The sequence below is a fragment of the Notamacropus eugenii genome, chromosome 4, assembly GCF_028372415.1.
Source record: "Notamacropus eugenii isolate mMacEug1 chromosome 4, mMacEug1.pri_v2, whole genome shotgun sequence".
Lineage (NCBI taxonomy): Eukaryota > Metazoa > Chordata > Mammalia > Diprotodontia > Macropodidae > Notamacropus > Notamacropus eugenii.
In genome coordinates, this window is record NC_092875.1 from 74252517 (window position 1) to 74269559 (window position 17043).

General features: G+C 39.0%; 1 protein-coding gene across 6 annotated transcripts in view; it reads right to left on the reverse strand.

The window, feature by feature from the left end:
- RFX2 (regulatory factor X2) overlaps positions 1-17043 on the reverse strand; it is a 182212-nt gene that overhangs the window by 2279 nt on the left and 162890 nt on the right. For all 6 annotated transcript variants that reach the window (XM_072601941.1, XM_072601945.1, XM_072601943.1 and 3 more), the window contains 4 exons: positions 14071-14220; positions 7967-8175; positions 2513-2666; positions 1541-1583 (listed from right to left, as the gene is read on the reverse strand). In XM_072601941.1, coding sequence (XP_072458042.1) covers positions 1541-1583; positions 2513-2666; positions 7967-8175; positions 14071-14220 — 556 coding nt within the window. The remainder of the gene's footprint in view (positions 1-1540; positions 1584-2512; positions 2667-7966; positions 8176-14070; positions 14221-17043) is intronic.

Sequence of the window (17043 nt, forward strand, 5' to 3'; positions counted from 1 at the left end):
GAATCTTAAAGTTGGAATGAACCTTAGAGGCCACCTAGTCCAATCCATACCTGAACAAAGGTCCCTTTTAACATAGGCAACAAGAAGGCATCAGTGCCTGACACACAGTAGGTGCCTGATTAATGCTTATTGACTTGACTAGCCTTTGTTTGAAGAATTCCAGGGGAACCTACTACCTTCCAAGTCTATTCATAACATTTTTGGGTAGCTCTAATTATTAGAAATGTTTCCCTTAGATTAAGCCTAGATTTGTTGCTTGGCAGCTTCTACCCCCACTATTCCTAAGGCCAAGCAGAATAAGTCTAATGGCAGTCCTTCAAATACTTGAAAATAACTATCATGTTCCCTCAACAACCCACAGCCCGTCCACCCAAGCCTTGTCTCCTGGCTTAAGGTATAGTCTTAAGACCTTTCACCATCCTGGTACTTCTCTGGGCACCCACCACTCATATTTGTGATCACCACTTCCATGTCTGGAAGTTCACCATTGATCTCTTTAATAATATGGCCTGGAATTTTGTCAGGAATTGAAGCCACGCTTATTGGCCTTATAGTCTGCAAACTACTCTTCCATTATTTGAAAATTGGGACATTGTCATTCTTAAATCCTTTAATACTTCCCAATTTTCTATACTCTTTCCAAGATTACTGACAATGGCTTGACTCTCATATACCAGTTCTTTATGGGATTCCTGAAGTATGTGGCCCATTGAGAATAGCCTGATTCTGAGAACCTCATGAATGGCTAATTGGCTAGGGCTCATATCTGTATATGTATTCTGTACCACCTTTATTTCTTTCCTCCTTCCCTCACCACACTAGAATAGGAAGGGAAAGTGGCAAGTACACTATCCCACAAAGCTCTCTAAAGTTCTCTGACCTTCCCTCTCAGCTTTCCTTGGCTCAAGGGTGGGTTTTCAGCATGCCCACTCAAAATGATTGCACTAAGAGCCTTAGACTGGCCACCAGATCTGGTATGTGGAGGCCTGGTTTTCCTCTGGGCCTAGGGATCAAATGAGCGGAGGATTCAGCATCAAGATCTGCATATTTGGACTTTCCAGTGGTGAGAACAGAGTTTTCTCTTTTTTCTTGTCTCAGCTGGGTCTGAACATGTAGGGAGCATCCTTTTGCATGTAACCCCATTTCCCACTGGGCTCGGTTCTCATCATCTATTGGTCCTAAATCCTTGGAGGCTGCTAGGGGGCATGGTAGATAGAGAGATTGGAAGACCTGAGTTAAAATTTAGCCTCAGTTTCTTACTAGCTGTGGGACCCTCACTTACCCTTGCTTAGCCTCAGTTTCCTTATCTACAACATGGGAATAGGACCTACCTCTGGATTATTGTGCAAGCCAAATGAAATAACATATGTAAAGCAAATATTACCATTTTATTCCTCAATCCAGTTCCTGTTTCTGTTTCTTGATTACAGACAAAAGAAGCTAAGTTAACAACATAAGTATTAAACCCCACTCTAGAGCAGGATGGATCTGAGATTCCCCCCTCCCCCCAAAAAAAGAAACAACCACGCAAATAACACACCTTTATCTAGCAGTGTCAGTGATAGGGAGGTAAGGTCATTGAACTGAAAGAAAAAATTGAACATTTCTAATGAATGAAGGGATTCAAATTGATGTCAATGAAATTTACAAAAGAATATGACAAACATTTCTTAAGTACCCACTTCAGATAAGATACTGTTAGGCCTGAGGAATATAGAAAATTCAAATAAGACACAGTTCCAGCCATCAAGGAACTCTTGGTCTTACACAACTTTAACATAAGCAAAATTTTGTCTTGTTTTTTCATGTCCTACAATTGTTTTATGGACATTGTTATAACTTTGTAAAAAAGTTGTGATACTTTCAGATCTTGGATTGTCTGACTACAGTTTTATTTTGCCAAATGCTATAGGATGTTTACTCAGTTTGAAAGGAAGAAGGGATTCTAGACTGGGAAAACAACATGTATAAGTGTTTGCTAAAACCAGGAGGGACACTTCACTAGAAACTCATCCTTGCCAATGGATAATTTTGATAATTCACATAATCTAGGACAGCATACATGGGACCAGTAGTAGATAAACTAATACAATTGAATTTCATTTGGGTTCTGGTGTTGCTGTCATTGTGAAAGTAGTACTTGGCCAAATAAAAAAATGGCCAAATAAAAATAATATGAACTCCAATAGAAATACTTAAGTTATTTTCCCTACTCTGTTTACATTAAAGGACTGGGAATGCTCTGGTCTCTAACCAAATAATTATAAGCCATTTGTACCCCTGTGGACCTTCTGAACCTCAACTTGTGGCTTGCACAAGCTGTTTCTAAGAGTGATTTGCTTAAAATGCATTCATAATCTCTACCCAGCTGTATGTCTTTTAGATGTTAAAATATGCTTTCATAACCTGTTCTTCAAACTCTCAATGACATAAGTATTCCATGCAGCACTAACCACAGCAAGAGCAACAACTAGTCCTTTCTATTTATGGCCTTGATGGAAAGAGCTCGCACCTCTCCCATTACAGCAATCGGCGTCTCCCCTGTTGCCTCAGCGACTCGATGCTCAACCAGATAAAACATGTATTCATCATACAGCAGACGAATCAGGTGAAAGGAGCCAAAACTGGCAGCACTACGCAAGGTGAGATCACGAATGACCATGGAGCTAGAAAAGTTTTGAAAACAAAAAGCTATTTAAAATGTTCTGGGAAATGTCAAAACAAATTTCTCTATAGCATTTGTAATTACTAGAATTTATGATCAAACCTTCACATATGTTGTTTGCTATGATCCCCAAATGCCCTGTGACCCTGAGGATCTGCTTTCAGTTGGGCCTCCAAATAGAAGTGCCCTCTCCAGCCACACCTACCATACATGTTATTTGGTGGTGGATAGTCAGAGCACAGAGATGATGGTAACATGCACATAGCAGGAATCATGAGTTCAGGGACTGACTCATTTTGGTGTCTGTATCAGCAGGCACTACATAGTGCTCAACACTTAATCCTTTTTATTCATTCCTTCAGTATCAAATACTTTTCCTCTCTAAGGTCAGTGGGCAAAATGCAAAAATTGTGTTTGAACTCTTTTTGGTTCATTGATCAGAGTAAGCCAATGCTCGTTTCCTCATTAAATTAAGCAAAGTTAATTCAATAGGACTTTTGGGTAAAATAACAGTCCCACAACCAGTTCACTAAAAATCTGAAAATCTCACCAAACTGAATGATTAAAAAATCCTGGAAAAAACTACAGTAAGTTACTTCTTCCAACCCATAATTATTGTCAGCCAAAAGCCCCACAGGTATGGGAAAGGGGTTTTCAGCATAGGCAAATAAAACTATAATCTCCCAAAACAAAGAGACATATGGCATGTAGGATTCTCTGTCCTTAGGCACTAATAGCAAAGGGTTCCCCCTAGAAAGTCCCAGGGATTGTAAACCCACAGTCATACCACTGGAAGATCCAGGGAAGTCTGATCCTAGGAGGAGGGGGAGGGTCAGCACAAGAACGTTAGGTAACCAAAGGTGAGACCAAGCAGGGTCAACTACCCATCCAAAAATGCAGCAGACGATGAGACCTGGCTGCGATTCAAGGCTTAAAACTCAAGAGATGAGTAAACACTGAACAGCATAAAAAATTATTGCAAATCTAGAGATCCCCCCAATAAAGTAACAACTTCAACTAGGGACTCAAAAGAAGAAAGGATTTCCTACAGGGACGACATGAATACTTAGAAAAAATGAAGCAAGAGATAAAAAAATGAAATTAAAGCTCAAGGAAAGAATTGCTAAGCAGCTTAGAAGTAAAAAAAGGTAAACCTTACTCAAGAAACGGGCTCCTTAAAATCTACAGTAGGCCAGAACAATGAGTGACTCCATGAAGCAGCAAGAAATATGAGAACAAAATGTAAAGTATCTGCTCTCAAAAACAACTGAGTTAAAATAGCAGGTCAACACTAATTCATTGTTGGTGGAGCTGCGAGCGCATCCAACCATTCTGGAGAGCAATTTGGAACTATGCCCAAAGGGCTACAAAAATGTGCATACCCTTTGACCCAGCAATATCGCTACTAGGACTATATCCCCAAGAGATCATAAAAATGGGAAAGGGTCCCACATGTACAAAAATATTTATAGCAGCACTCTATGTAGTTGCCAAAAACTGGAAGTCAAGGGGATGTCCATCAATTGGGGAATGGCTGAATAAATTATGGTATATGAATGTAATGGAGTACTATTGTGCCATAAGAAATGATGAAAAAGAAGACTTCAGAGAGGCCTGGAAGGACTTATATGACCTGATGCTGAGTGAAAGGAGCAGAACCAGGAGAACTTTGTGCACAGCAATGACCACAGTGTGTGAGAGTTTTTTCTGGTAGACTTGGATTTTTGTAATAACGCAAAAACTTCTTATAAAAAAAAAAATCCCAAAGGTGGTTCTCAAGGCAAGATGCCTTCCACACTCAGAGAAAGAAATATGGAAGTCACTCACAAAATGTAGCAGATCATGTTTGTGTATGTGTATGTGTTTGTGTATCATGTTCTGATTTGTTATATGATTTCTTTCATTTATTTTAGTCTGACTACATAGCATGACTATAGTGAAAATATACTCAATAGGAAAGTATATGTAGAATCTATACAGAATTGTATGCAGTCGTGGGGAGGGAGGGGGGTAGTGGAGGGTAGGTGGGGGGGGATAAAATCTCAATTGTATGGCAGTGATTGTTAAACATTAAAAAATAAAAATAAAATTTAAAAAAAAAAAGATACATTTGAAAAAAAAATAGCAGGTCAAGGAGAGGTAATTTAAGAATATCTGGACTTTCTTAAAACCAAAATTAGAAAAAAGCTTGGAGAATATATTTCAAAAAATAATCATAACTGGAAAAAATGTAAGATCTCTTACACCTAGATGCCTAAGAGAGAAAGAATCCACCAGTCACCACCTGAAAGAAACCCCAAAAGGAAAAGTGTCAGGCATGAATATCCTAGCCAAAATCCTGAACTCCCTGTCAAAGAAGAAAATATAGTGCAAGCATCCAGGAAGAAGCATTCACGTTCCAAGGAATGAACCAGAGGTAGAGTCATACAGGATCTGGTAGCTTAAGCTGTGAACGAGGAGATTTTAGAATGATATTCCAGAAGGGAAAAGTCTCACAACCAAAAGTAGCTTACCCTGCAAAGCTGAGTATATAATCCTACAGGGAGAAAAATGTATTAACAGAATGAAAGACTCTTGAGCATTCCTGATGGAAAAAAAGAGCTGAGTAGAAACTCTGAAATGTAATCATTAGTTAAGAAAAATAGGTAAATTTTTTGAATAACTGGAAAGCACTTTATAGTGATATAGTATTCTAAAATGAGGGGAAGAAACAAGTATTCCTTCAGAACTTTAACATTTTCAAAGGTGATTAAAAGAGATGAATTATGTAATCAGAGGGCTGAAGATAGATAAGTTCTTTTCTGACATTTTTAAGAGGGGAAAAAGAAGGAAGAGTTAAAGGAGGAATACGTTAGTGTAGAGAAGAACAGGGGGTGGAACTTGCTATATCTGATGATTGAGCTGGGTGAAAAGAAGAATATAAATCCAGGAAGAAAAGGCATCAGACTGTACGGAGGCACCACTACTTATCTGTTATGAATTTTTTTTATCCTTTTGTGGGAAAGGTTAGGAGAAGGGATATTGGCAATATGGGGGAAAAGGGAGCTCCATTCCAATTGTTTAGAAAAATACACAGAAGAGATGTAAAGTAAGCACAGACAAGCAAGGAAGTTTGGAAAGTAACATGGAATTTCAAATGTAGATACATTATACCCAAAGATAAGTATAAATTACACACACAAACTATTTTATACACACAATGCATATATGTGTACACACACACACACAAGTGATATGAACTGGAGAGTCACAGTTTCATATACAATCCTATTTTTGTGTTCTGCTGTGTATGCGGAAATAGTCTGGTTTTTGATGTTTGTTTAAAAAAACTAATTCACTAAGTTTTTATAGAACACCTGCTTGGTATAAAGACCACTGTGCCTTTTAAATGTTGAAGAAACATAGAAAGGTAAATTCCCTGTTCTCGAGAGTTTACAATGGAGTACTTCCTTTTCTGATCTCAACATTTCAAGTTACTTAACCTTACCATATATCATATAAGTCTTCTGTCCTAATATTATTATTAAGCACTGTAAAACTAAACATTTTTGGTACGGTATTCTATTCTTTCCAACTTAAAGTGAGGAAGGCTTCCTAGTGATACATGCTAGGCAAATTACCAAAGAATTTTACCCTCAGACATAATACTACCAAACACAATATAAACAGTGCCATATTTGAACACTCATATACCCTCCACCCAGAAATCTAGTTAATAAATATTGCAACAAGAAAAAGAACAAAAAGTGAAGAAAAGAGATGTAGACACATAAAGTCAGTTATTTTGAGTGACTATCAATAAAGTAAAGTTGTGGAGAGAGCTAAGTTATCCAATAGGAAGAGGAGACAACTAGTCATTTCAAACTTTTTTCCCCCTGAGCTAGTATAGTATCTATAGGTGTTGCCAGAGGCAAGTGATTTTGTTCAGAAAAGGAAAAAAAATCTGGGGTTAATGAAAGTGTGTTTCTGAAACCTCCTAGAAGCCAAGAAATTAAGGAAATTGATACTTTTCTGAAACTGCTTAACTGTTATCACCCACTTCCAATATGACAATTAAGAAAGAAAAAAGGCAACTTCAAAAATGTTCAACAACATTAAAGCCATATAAAGGGAAAGGAAATAATACAGAGTAGCCTTGAATGTTTTCAATTTAGGAGCTTTTTAAAAAAAATCTACATGCTGCTCTGCATTGCCAGCACCCCCAAGGGCTAATGCAGTCAATCTGGGAGGGAGCTATGTAAATGTGAATCCACACCCCTCCCAGCAGGGCAGCAACATTCAATTTCTCAAACACTGTGCCAACTATTTTCTCTTCCATGTATAAATTTAGCTCCAAAAATGCACAATTGTGGAGAAGAAGCTGTAGTGAGCCAGGACATCAGTACTCTAAAATCATTAAGCTATGTGTGTGTGTTTAGAGCAAGAAATTGTTGGTTTTATTCACTTAAAAGCACTGAAAATCTTTCCTCATTCTGTTCATTTATGTTCTACTTTTCAGCCTTTTGGCTCTTCTTCATTGTACTGACAGTGCCATATCAAGCTGTGGACAGAGAAACACTGTTCCCACCAAGCCTGTCCACAATTCTCTCCTCCACTTCTGTTCATCAGTTAATTGTCCATCCAGAGGTGAGGAACCTATGGGGCTCCAGGTCACATGTGGCCTTCTAAGTCCTTGAGTGCAGTTTTTTGACTCCGTTCATGTTTTACTGAACACGTTTTAATGAACAATCCCCTTTCATTAAGGGGATTTGTTCTGTGAAGTTTGAATTCAGTCAGAGGGCTGCACTTGAAGACCTAGAGGGCCATATGTGGCCTTAAGCCCGCAGGTTCCCCACTTCTGATCCCAATGCAGCTACAAATGCCCATTCTAATGGAGGCCTTTCCAGATTAACTATTCTAGGCAAATCACTGATTTAACAAACATTGATGATGTGCCTACTACATATGTAGTTTTATGCTAGGCATATCAGTGGATATAAAGATGAAGGAAACATGGCCCTTTGTCCTCAAGAAGTTCAATATAGCTCCATACCAAGAGAGGTCTTCTGGGCTTGCCTGGCACAGCTTGGAAAGCCCTAGAGCTGTGTCAGCAACTAAGAGCACAGGCTAGAGGTGGCTCATGACTTGGTATGAACTGACACAAGATGCCTATGCCAGTTACTTAGCCATCCCTCTAATTCAGACTTACCCTTACCCTCTAGTGTATATCCACTTGTACAGATATCAGAACGTTCCAGAACCACAGAAGCTGAGGATGGTTACATAACCCCTGATAAGCCAATGTCTTGGTCTGGGACTTACCTATAAAAAGACCATTTAAGCAGGAACTGTCTTGCTGCCTTGGGGAAACTGGGGCTGCCAGCATGGTGCTTTAGAACCTGAGTGACAACATTATCGAGCCACGTGGCCCACTGATCCAGTGAGCTCTGCTGTTGCAAAGTCAACTTGAAATCCTGCTCCAGCTTCTGTACTACACTCTCTTCACACTGGCACACCCATGAGGCTTGTTCCTGGGAGTAAGCACAAAAGGAAATCCGGAAAGAATTCAATGACTGGACAGAATTGAAACAGGTGGCTCTAAAGTATATGAAAACATAAATGGCTGGTATTTTCATCACTTCCTTCTTTAATAATGTTTTCTATAAAATCATGTAAAATTTAGCACACCGTATAGAGCTTTTTAATAAAATCCAAAATTCCACAAACATTAAATGCTTATCATGTGCAAGACCCTCTGCTAGCATTAGGAATGTAATTTTAAAATGACACAGTTCTTGCCCTCAAGGAGTTTACATTTCCCTTGGGAGAGAAGTTGGATGGGGATACGACAAGAAAAAGTATAATATCAAGGGAATGATGGGCAAAGAAAAAAGACAAAGTGCCCTAGGAAATTCTGAGGAAAGAGATCAAATAAGAGAAACTTCTTTGAGAAATCAGAAAGGAATTAACATGTGGAAATATGTTTAACATGATTGCACATGTTTGTCAGATTGCTTGCTGTCTTGGGGAGGAGGGATGGAAGGGAGAGAGAAAAATTTGGAACTCAAAATCTTATAAAAAAATGAATGTTGAAAATTATCTTTACATGTGATTGGAAAAAAATAAAATGCTATTCAAAAAAGAAAGGAATTAATACCTGAGCTGAAGGAGTTGAAGGAAGATAATGATTCTAAAAGGCAGAGATAAGGAAGGAATGATTGATTCTCTGCATGGCCTATGTGAATGTATAAAGGCAGACAATGGAATATCAAGTTCAAGGAATAGCTAATAAGTCCAGTTCAGCTGGAACATACACAATATGAAGGGAAATAGAGTAAAATAAGCCTGAAAAGGTTGTGTGGAATTAGATTTTGTAGGGTCTTAAATGAAAAACTAAATAGATTATATTTTGTCCTTGAGGCAATAAAGAAACAATAAAAATTTTTGAGGTCGTTGTCTTACCAACTTCATAAAAGGGTAAACTAGATGCTTAGAGAAAGCTGAAGAATATGGAGAGGACCCCACCACTGGAATTAGTGTATGTTGCACAGCCTTATGATGGAGAAGAAACAAAGTTTAAATGAAATATAGCACCTCACCTCATAGAGCTATAAACACATAGCTATAATACAAAAAAAATCTCATAAGCTGCGGACCCTAGAGGTATCTAGTCTGATGTCCTTTCTTAGCCTTTGTTTGAAAATCTATTGTGAAGGAGAATTTGCCACCTCCAAAGATTGCCCATGATTTTTCAGAAATCTCTTGTTACATAAATAGGAAATAAAAATAAATAAATCAAGCTGGGAGGGGCAGGAGCCTCAGGGTTGTTGTTTCGACCAGAAAGAGTTATTATTGATATTCACTCTCAGCCAGGTCCAAAAACAGCCATTGGACAGGGACCGATTGTTGTTCAATGTATGGGCTTCAGAGTGTACTGGGTCTAAGGTTTTAGGGAAGAGAAGGAAGGAAGGAAACCCCAAGTTAAATGGGCAGCTTTTGGCCATCAAAATTTACCTTCTTTTGGAGAGGAGAAGGAGAGATTGAGAGAGAGGATAAGCTCAACATGCAGGCAGCTCAGTCTACTTACAGGTTGTGTTTGTCTTTCATTTTTGAAAAGGACCATGACATCAGAGAAATGATGACATGACTTGCACTTGACTTTGTTTTGAGTGAGGGAGGCTATGCAAAGTCACTAGCCTCACTTTCTCCTCCTGAGCCATCTGGATCCAGTGACCAGATATTCATCAGGATAACTGGAGACAGCGCAGGATGCATCATTTTTCTGATGTCATAGTCCTCTTCAGAAATGAAGAATGAACACAATTATATAATAAGGAAGATAGGGAATGCTTCCTGGCACTTATGAGTTGGGCTTCAAAGGATAGATAGTAATTCAGTGAAAATTAAAGAATGGACAATTTTAAACATAAGTAACAATGTGAACCTCAGCATGGAGCAAAAGAGGTGTTTGAGGGACAGAGAATAGTCCAATTTAACCAGAGTAAAGCATGCATAGAGGAATAATAATTACATATATTTGGAAAGGTAGAATGATGCCATAGAGAAAGGCTCTGACAAGCAGAAGAGCTTAAATTTTACTCAGCAAACAGTAAGAAACCATTGAATTTTTGAGATGACCTGACCAAATTAATGCATAGAAAGATTATTCTAGGAGCAATATAAGTGGGGAGGGGAAAAGTCAAAGGGGAAGAAGAGGAAAGGATGGATTGGGAAATATTGTTAGAAGGCATTTAAAATACTTAAAAGGGTGGCAATGCAAGCTAGTACTAGCTATGATGGTAGCAACAAAGGAACAGAGAGGAGAGAACGAATGTAAAAATGGTGGCAAAGGAAGAATTGAAAGGATTTGATAAATTAGCTTGTATTTACTTACCTTTGTAGATGTCATATGCCCAGGTAGAATTCAGTCATTCATTCAAAAATTACTTATTAAAGAATACAAATTCCTTGGGGGAAGGGACTTTTGGTTTTTTTATTATAAGTCAGACATCTAGCATAGTGCCTTGCACATATTAAGTGCTTAATCAAGTTCTGTTGAATTGAACTAATCATCAGTTGTTTATGAGAGGACTTCAGGCCACCTAAGTAACAGTACAGAGAATTAGACATTTTCTCTGATCTCCATGACCTCTCACACCTCTCCAAAATAGAAATTGTGTGTCAAAGATAAAGCAACTTCAGCATAGTCTAGAACACCCAGAATCTAAAAGAATTTTTTTAAAAAAAACCCAAACCTAGGAAATGATGCTTACTGGCTGAGCTCACTGAGCACTCCCCCTTACTTCCCACACTACAAACAGCAAGGCTACGCTAGCAGACACAAGGTCATGACATAGGCTAACAACAAAACCCAGCCTTAAGCCCCAGTCTTTAACCCTCCTTTCCAGTGTTATTGGACACAAAATTGAGATCCAGCCTCTCAAAAATTCACAATAACAGGGGAGAGAGTCAGAAAGTGAATGATAAAGCAGATAGGTGGCAGGGGAGCCAGAAAGTATCAAAGAGAGTATCAAAGATTTCAGGAAGAAGAAAACTCAAAGATCTGTTATATAAACAGATGAATCAACAGGTAAAACAGAAACAACAGAAAGGAATATGGCCTCCACATCTAATAAATGAGTTCAGACATCAGTGAGTAAAATACTGCAAAATAAAGGAAAATAATCCAACACTTGATGAGACAGAGGACCCTATGGAATTTGAGAACATGGAACCACCAACACACTGTTCCTGAGTAGATCAAAAGAGAAATGAGAATTATGAGAGCAGAATTTCTGTCCTGCACAGAAAAAATAATAAGCACATTAAGAAAAACTAGGAATCTGCAATGGCATGCCTCACCAAAGAAACAAGAGAAAACAATAGATTAGGAATGCAAATACACAGAAGTGAAGGATAACCTAGAAAAGAAACAAAAAACTAACATTAAAAGAAAATATACTAAGTAAAATATGCTGATCTTGAAGACAGAATGCACAGAGACAACCTAAGGATCATAGGTTTTTTACCAGGTAAATATGACAGAACAAAAAACCATAACATCATGATGAAGGAAATTACAGAAGAGAACTATCCAGAATTTATAAACATAGAAAATGAAATTTCAAATGAAAGAATTCACAAACTGCCTCCAGAAAGAAACCCAAGGATGCAAACTCCAATATACATACATAGTGGTTAAATTTAACAATTCAATTCAGAAATAAGTTCTATAAGTGACCGAAAGAAAAACCTTCAAATACAAAGAAAGGAAGGACATTGTGAATAATATAAGACTATTCTTCACCCATTAGAAAACACGAGGGAAAGGAATAATGTGTTTGAACAGCGCTAGAGCTTTAGGATGCAACCCAGGATGACCCATTCTACAAGTCTGAGCTTACCCATACAGGACAAAAGATGGAAATTCAGTAATTAAGAAGAGTTTGAAACATTTTAAGAAAGAAAATCAGAACTAAAGAGATTATTTGCTTCTTGAACACCCCAAATAAAAGAAATGCAGGAGCAAACAAATGCAGCAGACAAGCACAGAAACAAAGTGACAACCAAGAGACCATTAAGAAACTTTTTTCTAATGTACACAAGGAGAAGGGTGAAAGCAGAAATCTGATAAAGATGGCTGAAGAGACAGACAGGGGTACTGCAGACAGAACCTGAAGACACCTTGCCAACAGGTGAATCAATGCTTTTTTTTATTCAGGACTATATTACAACATGATAAGGGTACATGAGAGACAGGAAGGGGACCAGAGGAACAGAGGAATGTGTGACTGCTGGGGTCAAAACAAGGGCTAAAAATGAGGGAACAGTGGCCTCTATGGTCTCAGAAAGAAAAGAGCCTACAGGGAAGTGGATGAGGAGGAAGGGAGAAAGAAAGAAAAGGGGAGGAGAGAAAAAAGGTCTTATTTTGGAGGTGGGAGAGTGTTTCACTGATCTAAATCCCTTTCGGAGAAGAGAAATGGTCAGTGAATGGAGATGGAAGCCTTACACTGGGAAGAGGCCTGGGGGATTTGGTGCTTGAAAAGTCTACCTGTTCTATAAGGGGAGAGGGGAGCTCAGATTTGAAATTCTGGAGGCAACTGGCACCTGAAGGAGTGGAAGAGCAGGACAAAAGGACATTTCAAGGAAAATGTAGAAAAAAAAGGGAAGGCAGAAATCAGGGGTGGGCTAAGGATGGGGTGAGAGAGGGGCCCTACCCATGAGGCAGTGTCCTGACACCTACAAAAATTAGCATTATTCTAAGAATAAGACAAAATGGAAAAGGGGAATCTACAGGGCTAGCCCTACAAGGCAGTGGGAGAAAGTGTCTGGAGGGGAGAGCCTAGGATGGATACCCTGGAAACTTAGATTACGTGAAGAGTTACCTGTGAGGCAGCTCTCACCAGCAGCAAGCTTTTCCTGACTTTAAACCTAAATTTGCTTCTTTGCAACCTCCCAACTATTGCTTCCTGGGTCCAAATACAAGATCTTCAAACACCTGAAAGCAACTATGCTGAGTGGTTTCAATTGTGTCCTACTCTTCGTGACCCTATTTGGAGTTTTCTTGGCTGTTTCCTTCTCTAGTTCATTTGACAGATGAGGAAACTGAGGCAAACAGGATTAAGTGACTTGCGCAGGGTCACACAGCTGGTAAATGTCTGAGGCTACATTTAAACTCAGGTCCTCCTGACTCCAGGGCTGCCGCACCACCTAGCTACCTTCACCCCCTTCTTTTCTCCCAGTTAAACACTCCCAGCTATTTATCCAGTATTAACATGGCATGAAACAAGGCCTTTTTTTACCAGCTCTCCAGCTTATCAATGTCTTCTTTAAAATTTGATGCCCAGCACTGAGCATAGGATTCCAGATGAGGCCTGATGAAAGCAGAGTACAGAGGAACAATTACCTAGCTCTTCCTAGAATCTATTCCTTTCTTGATGTAGCCCAATATTACATTAGCTTTTTTGGCTACAGAATCAAACTGCTAATTCTTCTCAAACTTGTGGTCCACTAAAAATTCCTAGATCTTTTTCAGATAAACTGTCTCCCTCATCTTGTACTTATAAAATTGATTTTTTGAACCCAAATATAAGACTTTATCTTATTAGAGTCAATCCAATGCTCTAATCTACTACTTTTGTTTTCTAACTGCTTCCAGGCTAAAGTTGCTCAGCCAGGACCTATAATTTTGAGGCAATATCTCCAGACTTCAGCAAAAAATAGAGATTTCAGAACTACTGATGAACATGACATGAGGTGATCAATACCTGCCAGATGTTACAAGTTACTCATAATCTATATTCTTCCTCATTTCCCTCATCAATCATTCCATAGAATCTAGGAATCTTAAGACATTAAATAATATATAGTAAAATATCATTCATTCATTTCTCCTCATTTTGGAAGGAAAAACATTAGGAAATCACCTGCACATTAGCAAAGTCCACTCGATTTAGGTCACTGAGCATCTGGTTTATCTGGGAAGTATTTTGGAGGACTGCCCGGGCTGCCTGAGCAAGGTGATTCAGGGATGTGTATCTCCGCAGAGTCTGTGCAAAGGCACTCACTACTCCAACCTGCAACACAGAGGACAATGCATGAACAGTGCATATGGATTCCTTATATAGGGCCTCCTATGTGTCAGGCACCATGCTATGTGCTTTACAAATTCCCTTATCCCAATCTGTTATCATTCCACCTCTCCCTCAGCTTTGCAATCCCAAAACTTGTTCTTTGTCTTCAACAAAACTTCTAATCTCTCTACTTCTCAGTTCTTTCCCAGGCTATCACTGCTGCATTGGCTACACTCACCTCCCTTCATAACCTGACCCCCTCCTACCTTTCCCCTTCCACCTTACTCTGTCCCTCCCTCCCCAACACGACCAGTGATCCAGTGACACCGGCCTCCATGCTGTTCCTCACACAATACACTCCATATCCCAACTCTAGGCATTATTTTCACTGACTGTCCCCCATGCCTAGAATTCTTTCCCTCCTCAGCTCTATCTTCTGCAAAAGAACTTTCCTAGTTCCCCTTAATGCTAGTGCTTTCTGATGAATATCTCCAGTTTATCCTTAGCATAAGGCCTGGCACATAGTAGGTGCTTGAAAAATACTTATTGACTTGATGATATATTAATAAATTGCTGGAAAGACTTACTGAATAACACAAAGTAAAAACAAAAACAGCTAGAAGAATACACACAGTGACTATATGACTGGTCTACCTCCACACCAAGGACATCCTTACCTAGCCAGTGCCTGTACAGACCTTCCTACCCATCTTTCCCTCTCCCTGACCCCTCTGCTTTCAGCTCCCTTCTATAGGCTGTCTCCTTCCATTGGAATAGAAGTTCTCAAAATTTAGTAGAGTGCCTATTTCTCTCCTTTTGTTTCATGTGCTTCCATGGTTAAAAAAATTCATCATCAACTGGCTAGCAAATGCAAATTGGCATTAATGACAAAAGATGGGAAGTCATTTCTCTCCCAGCTGGGATTCTGACTTGAAGAACTTTGCCACCATGACTAAGCTTCCCTTCCACCTTAGAACTTCTCTTAGTACCTATGACCTTTTCACCCTACAGTATCCCTCTGCCATGCCAGCCCCCTTCTCTCATTGGAGAATTTCATTTGGGGCTCCATTTTGGAAATGGACTCAGACCGACTTTGCTTCTTTCCCTTTCTAGTCATGCTTCTAATTCCTAAATCTTGCCATCATGTCTCCACTTTATTTGCCTTCACTCCTCCAAATACTGCTATTTTGTTTTGTCTTCCCACTAGAATGTAAACTCCCTGGGAACAGGAACTGTTTTTCTTTTTGTTCTATTTGTATCCCCAGTGCCTGACACATATAAATGCTTAATAAATGTTTGTAACCTATCTACCAGTCACTGTTGGAGGGAATATGGGATGACAGGCAGACTGATATACCATTGGCAGAACATTTGGTCCAGCCATTCTGGATGTCAGTTTGGAATTATGCAAAAAAAAAGTGCCTAAACTATCTACAGCCATTGCCCCAGTGATCCTACCACTGAATAAGTGGTACTTATACTATCTTGAATAAGTATAAGACAGTAACAAAGGTTTACTATGTAACAAAATATTCTAGCAGCATTTTTTTTTCTTGTAGTAGCAAAGAACTAGAAACAAGATGGGTAGTCACTGACTGAAAAATGGCTGAAAAAACTATGGTATATGAATATAATAGAATGTTATTGTGTAGTAAGAAATGGCACATATATGGAATTTACAACCTTTGACACTGTTGATCATCTTCTCCTTGATACCCTCTGCTCTCTAGGTTTCCATAGCATTTCTCTCTCCTGGTTCTCCTCTTTCCTGTCTGACCACATCTTCTGTCTCATTTTCTGTATCTCTGTCCAGATTATACAGTGGCTATATTCTAGGGCTCTGTACTGGGCCTCTTCTCTCTATACCATTTTACTTGATGATTTCATCAGCTCCTGTGGATTCAGTTGTCATTTCCATGCTGATGATTCTCAAATCTATTTACCCAGCTCAAACCTCTTTTCTAACTTCCAGTCTTACATTTCTAACTGCCTACTGGACATCTCAAATAGGATGTCCCATAGATACCTTACATTCAACATGTCCAAATTTGAACATCTCTTCCCTCCAAATCTGCCCAGTTGACTACCCAGGCTTGGAACTGAGGTGTCATTCTAAACTCCTTACTCCTCACATTCAATCTGTTGCCAGTTTTTGTCAATTTTTTCCCTAATAACATCTCTCATATGTGCCCTCTTCTCTCCTCTAATACTGTCACCACTCTGATGTAGACCTTTATCATTTCATTCCTGGACTACTAAAAAAAAACTTCTGGTTGGTTTCCTTGCTTCAAGTCTTTCCCTCCTTCCAGTGTACCTTCTGCTTGGCTTTGGTCAAACTAATCTTCCTTAAAGCATTGATCCAACTATGTTACCCCTTATCCCTCTCCCCCTACTCAGTCCTGTTTGACACTAAAAATCCTTCATTACCTGGCCCTTTCCTAACTTACCAATCTTCTTATACCTTACTCCATATGTATGTGAGCTCCCCCACCCCCAACACACACATACTACAAGATGTAATGACCCCAATCTTCTTATTCTTTCTCCCATCTGCCAACTCTCAGCATTTTCACTGGCTGTCTCCCATGTCTGGAATGCTTTCCCTACTCTTGTCTACTCCTTGACTTCCCTGGCTTCCTTCAAGTCCCACCTAAAACCCCACTTTCTACAAGAAAGCTTTCCTTTAATACTTGTCCCTTCTTTCTATTGATTATCTCTAATTTATCCTGTATATATCTTGTATGTACATAGTTATTTGCATATTGTCTCACCTATTAGACTATACACTCCTTGAGAACAGGGTCTATCTATTGCATTTTTTTTTTT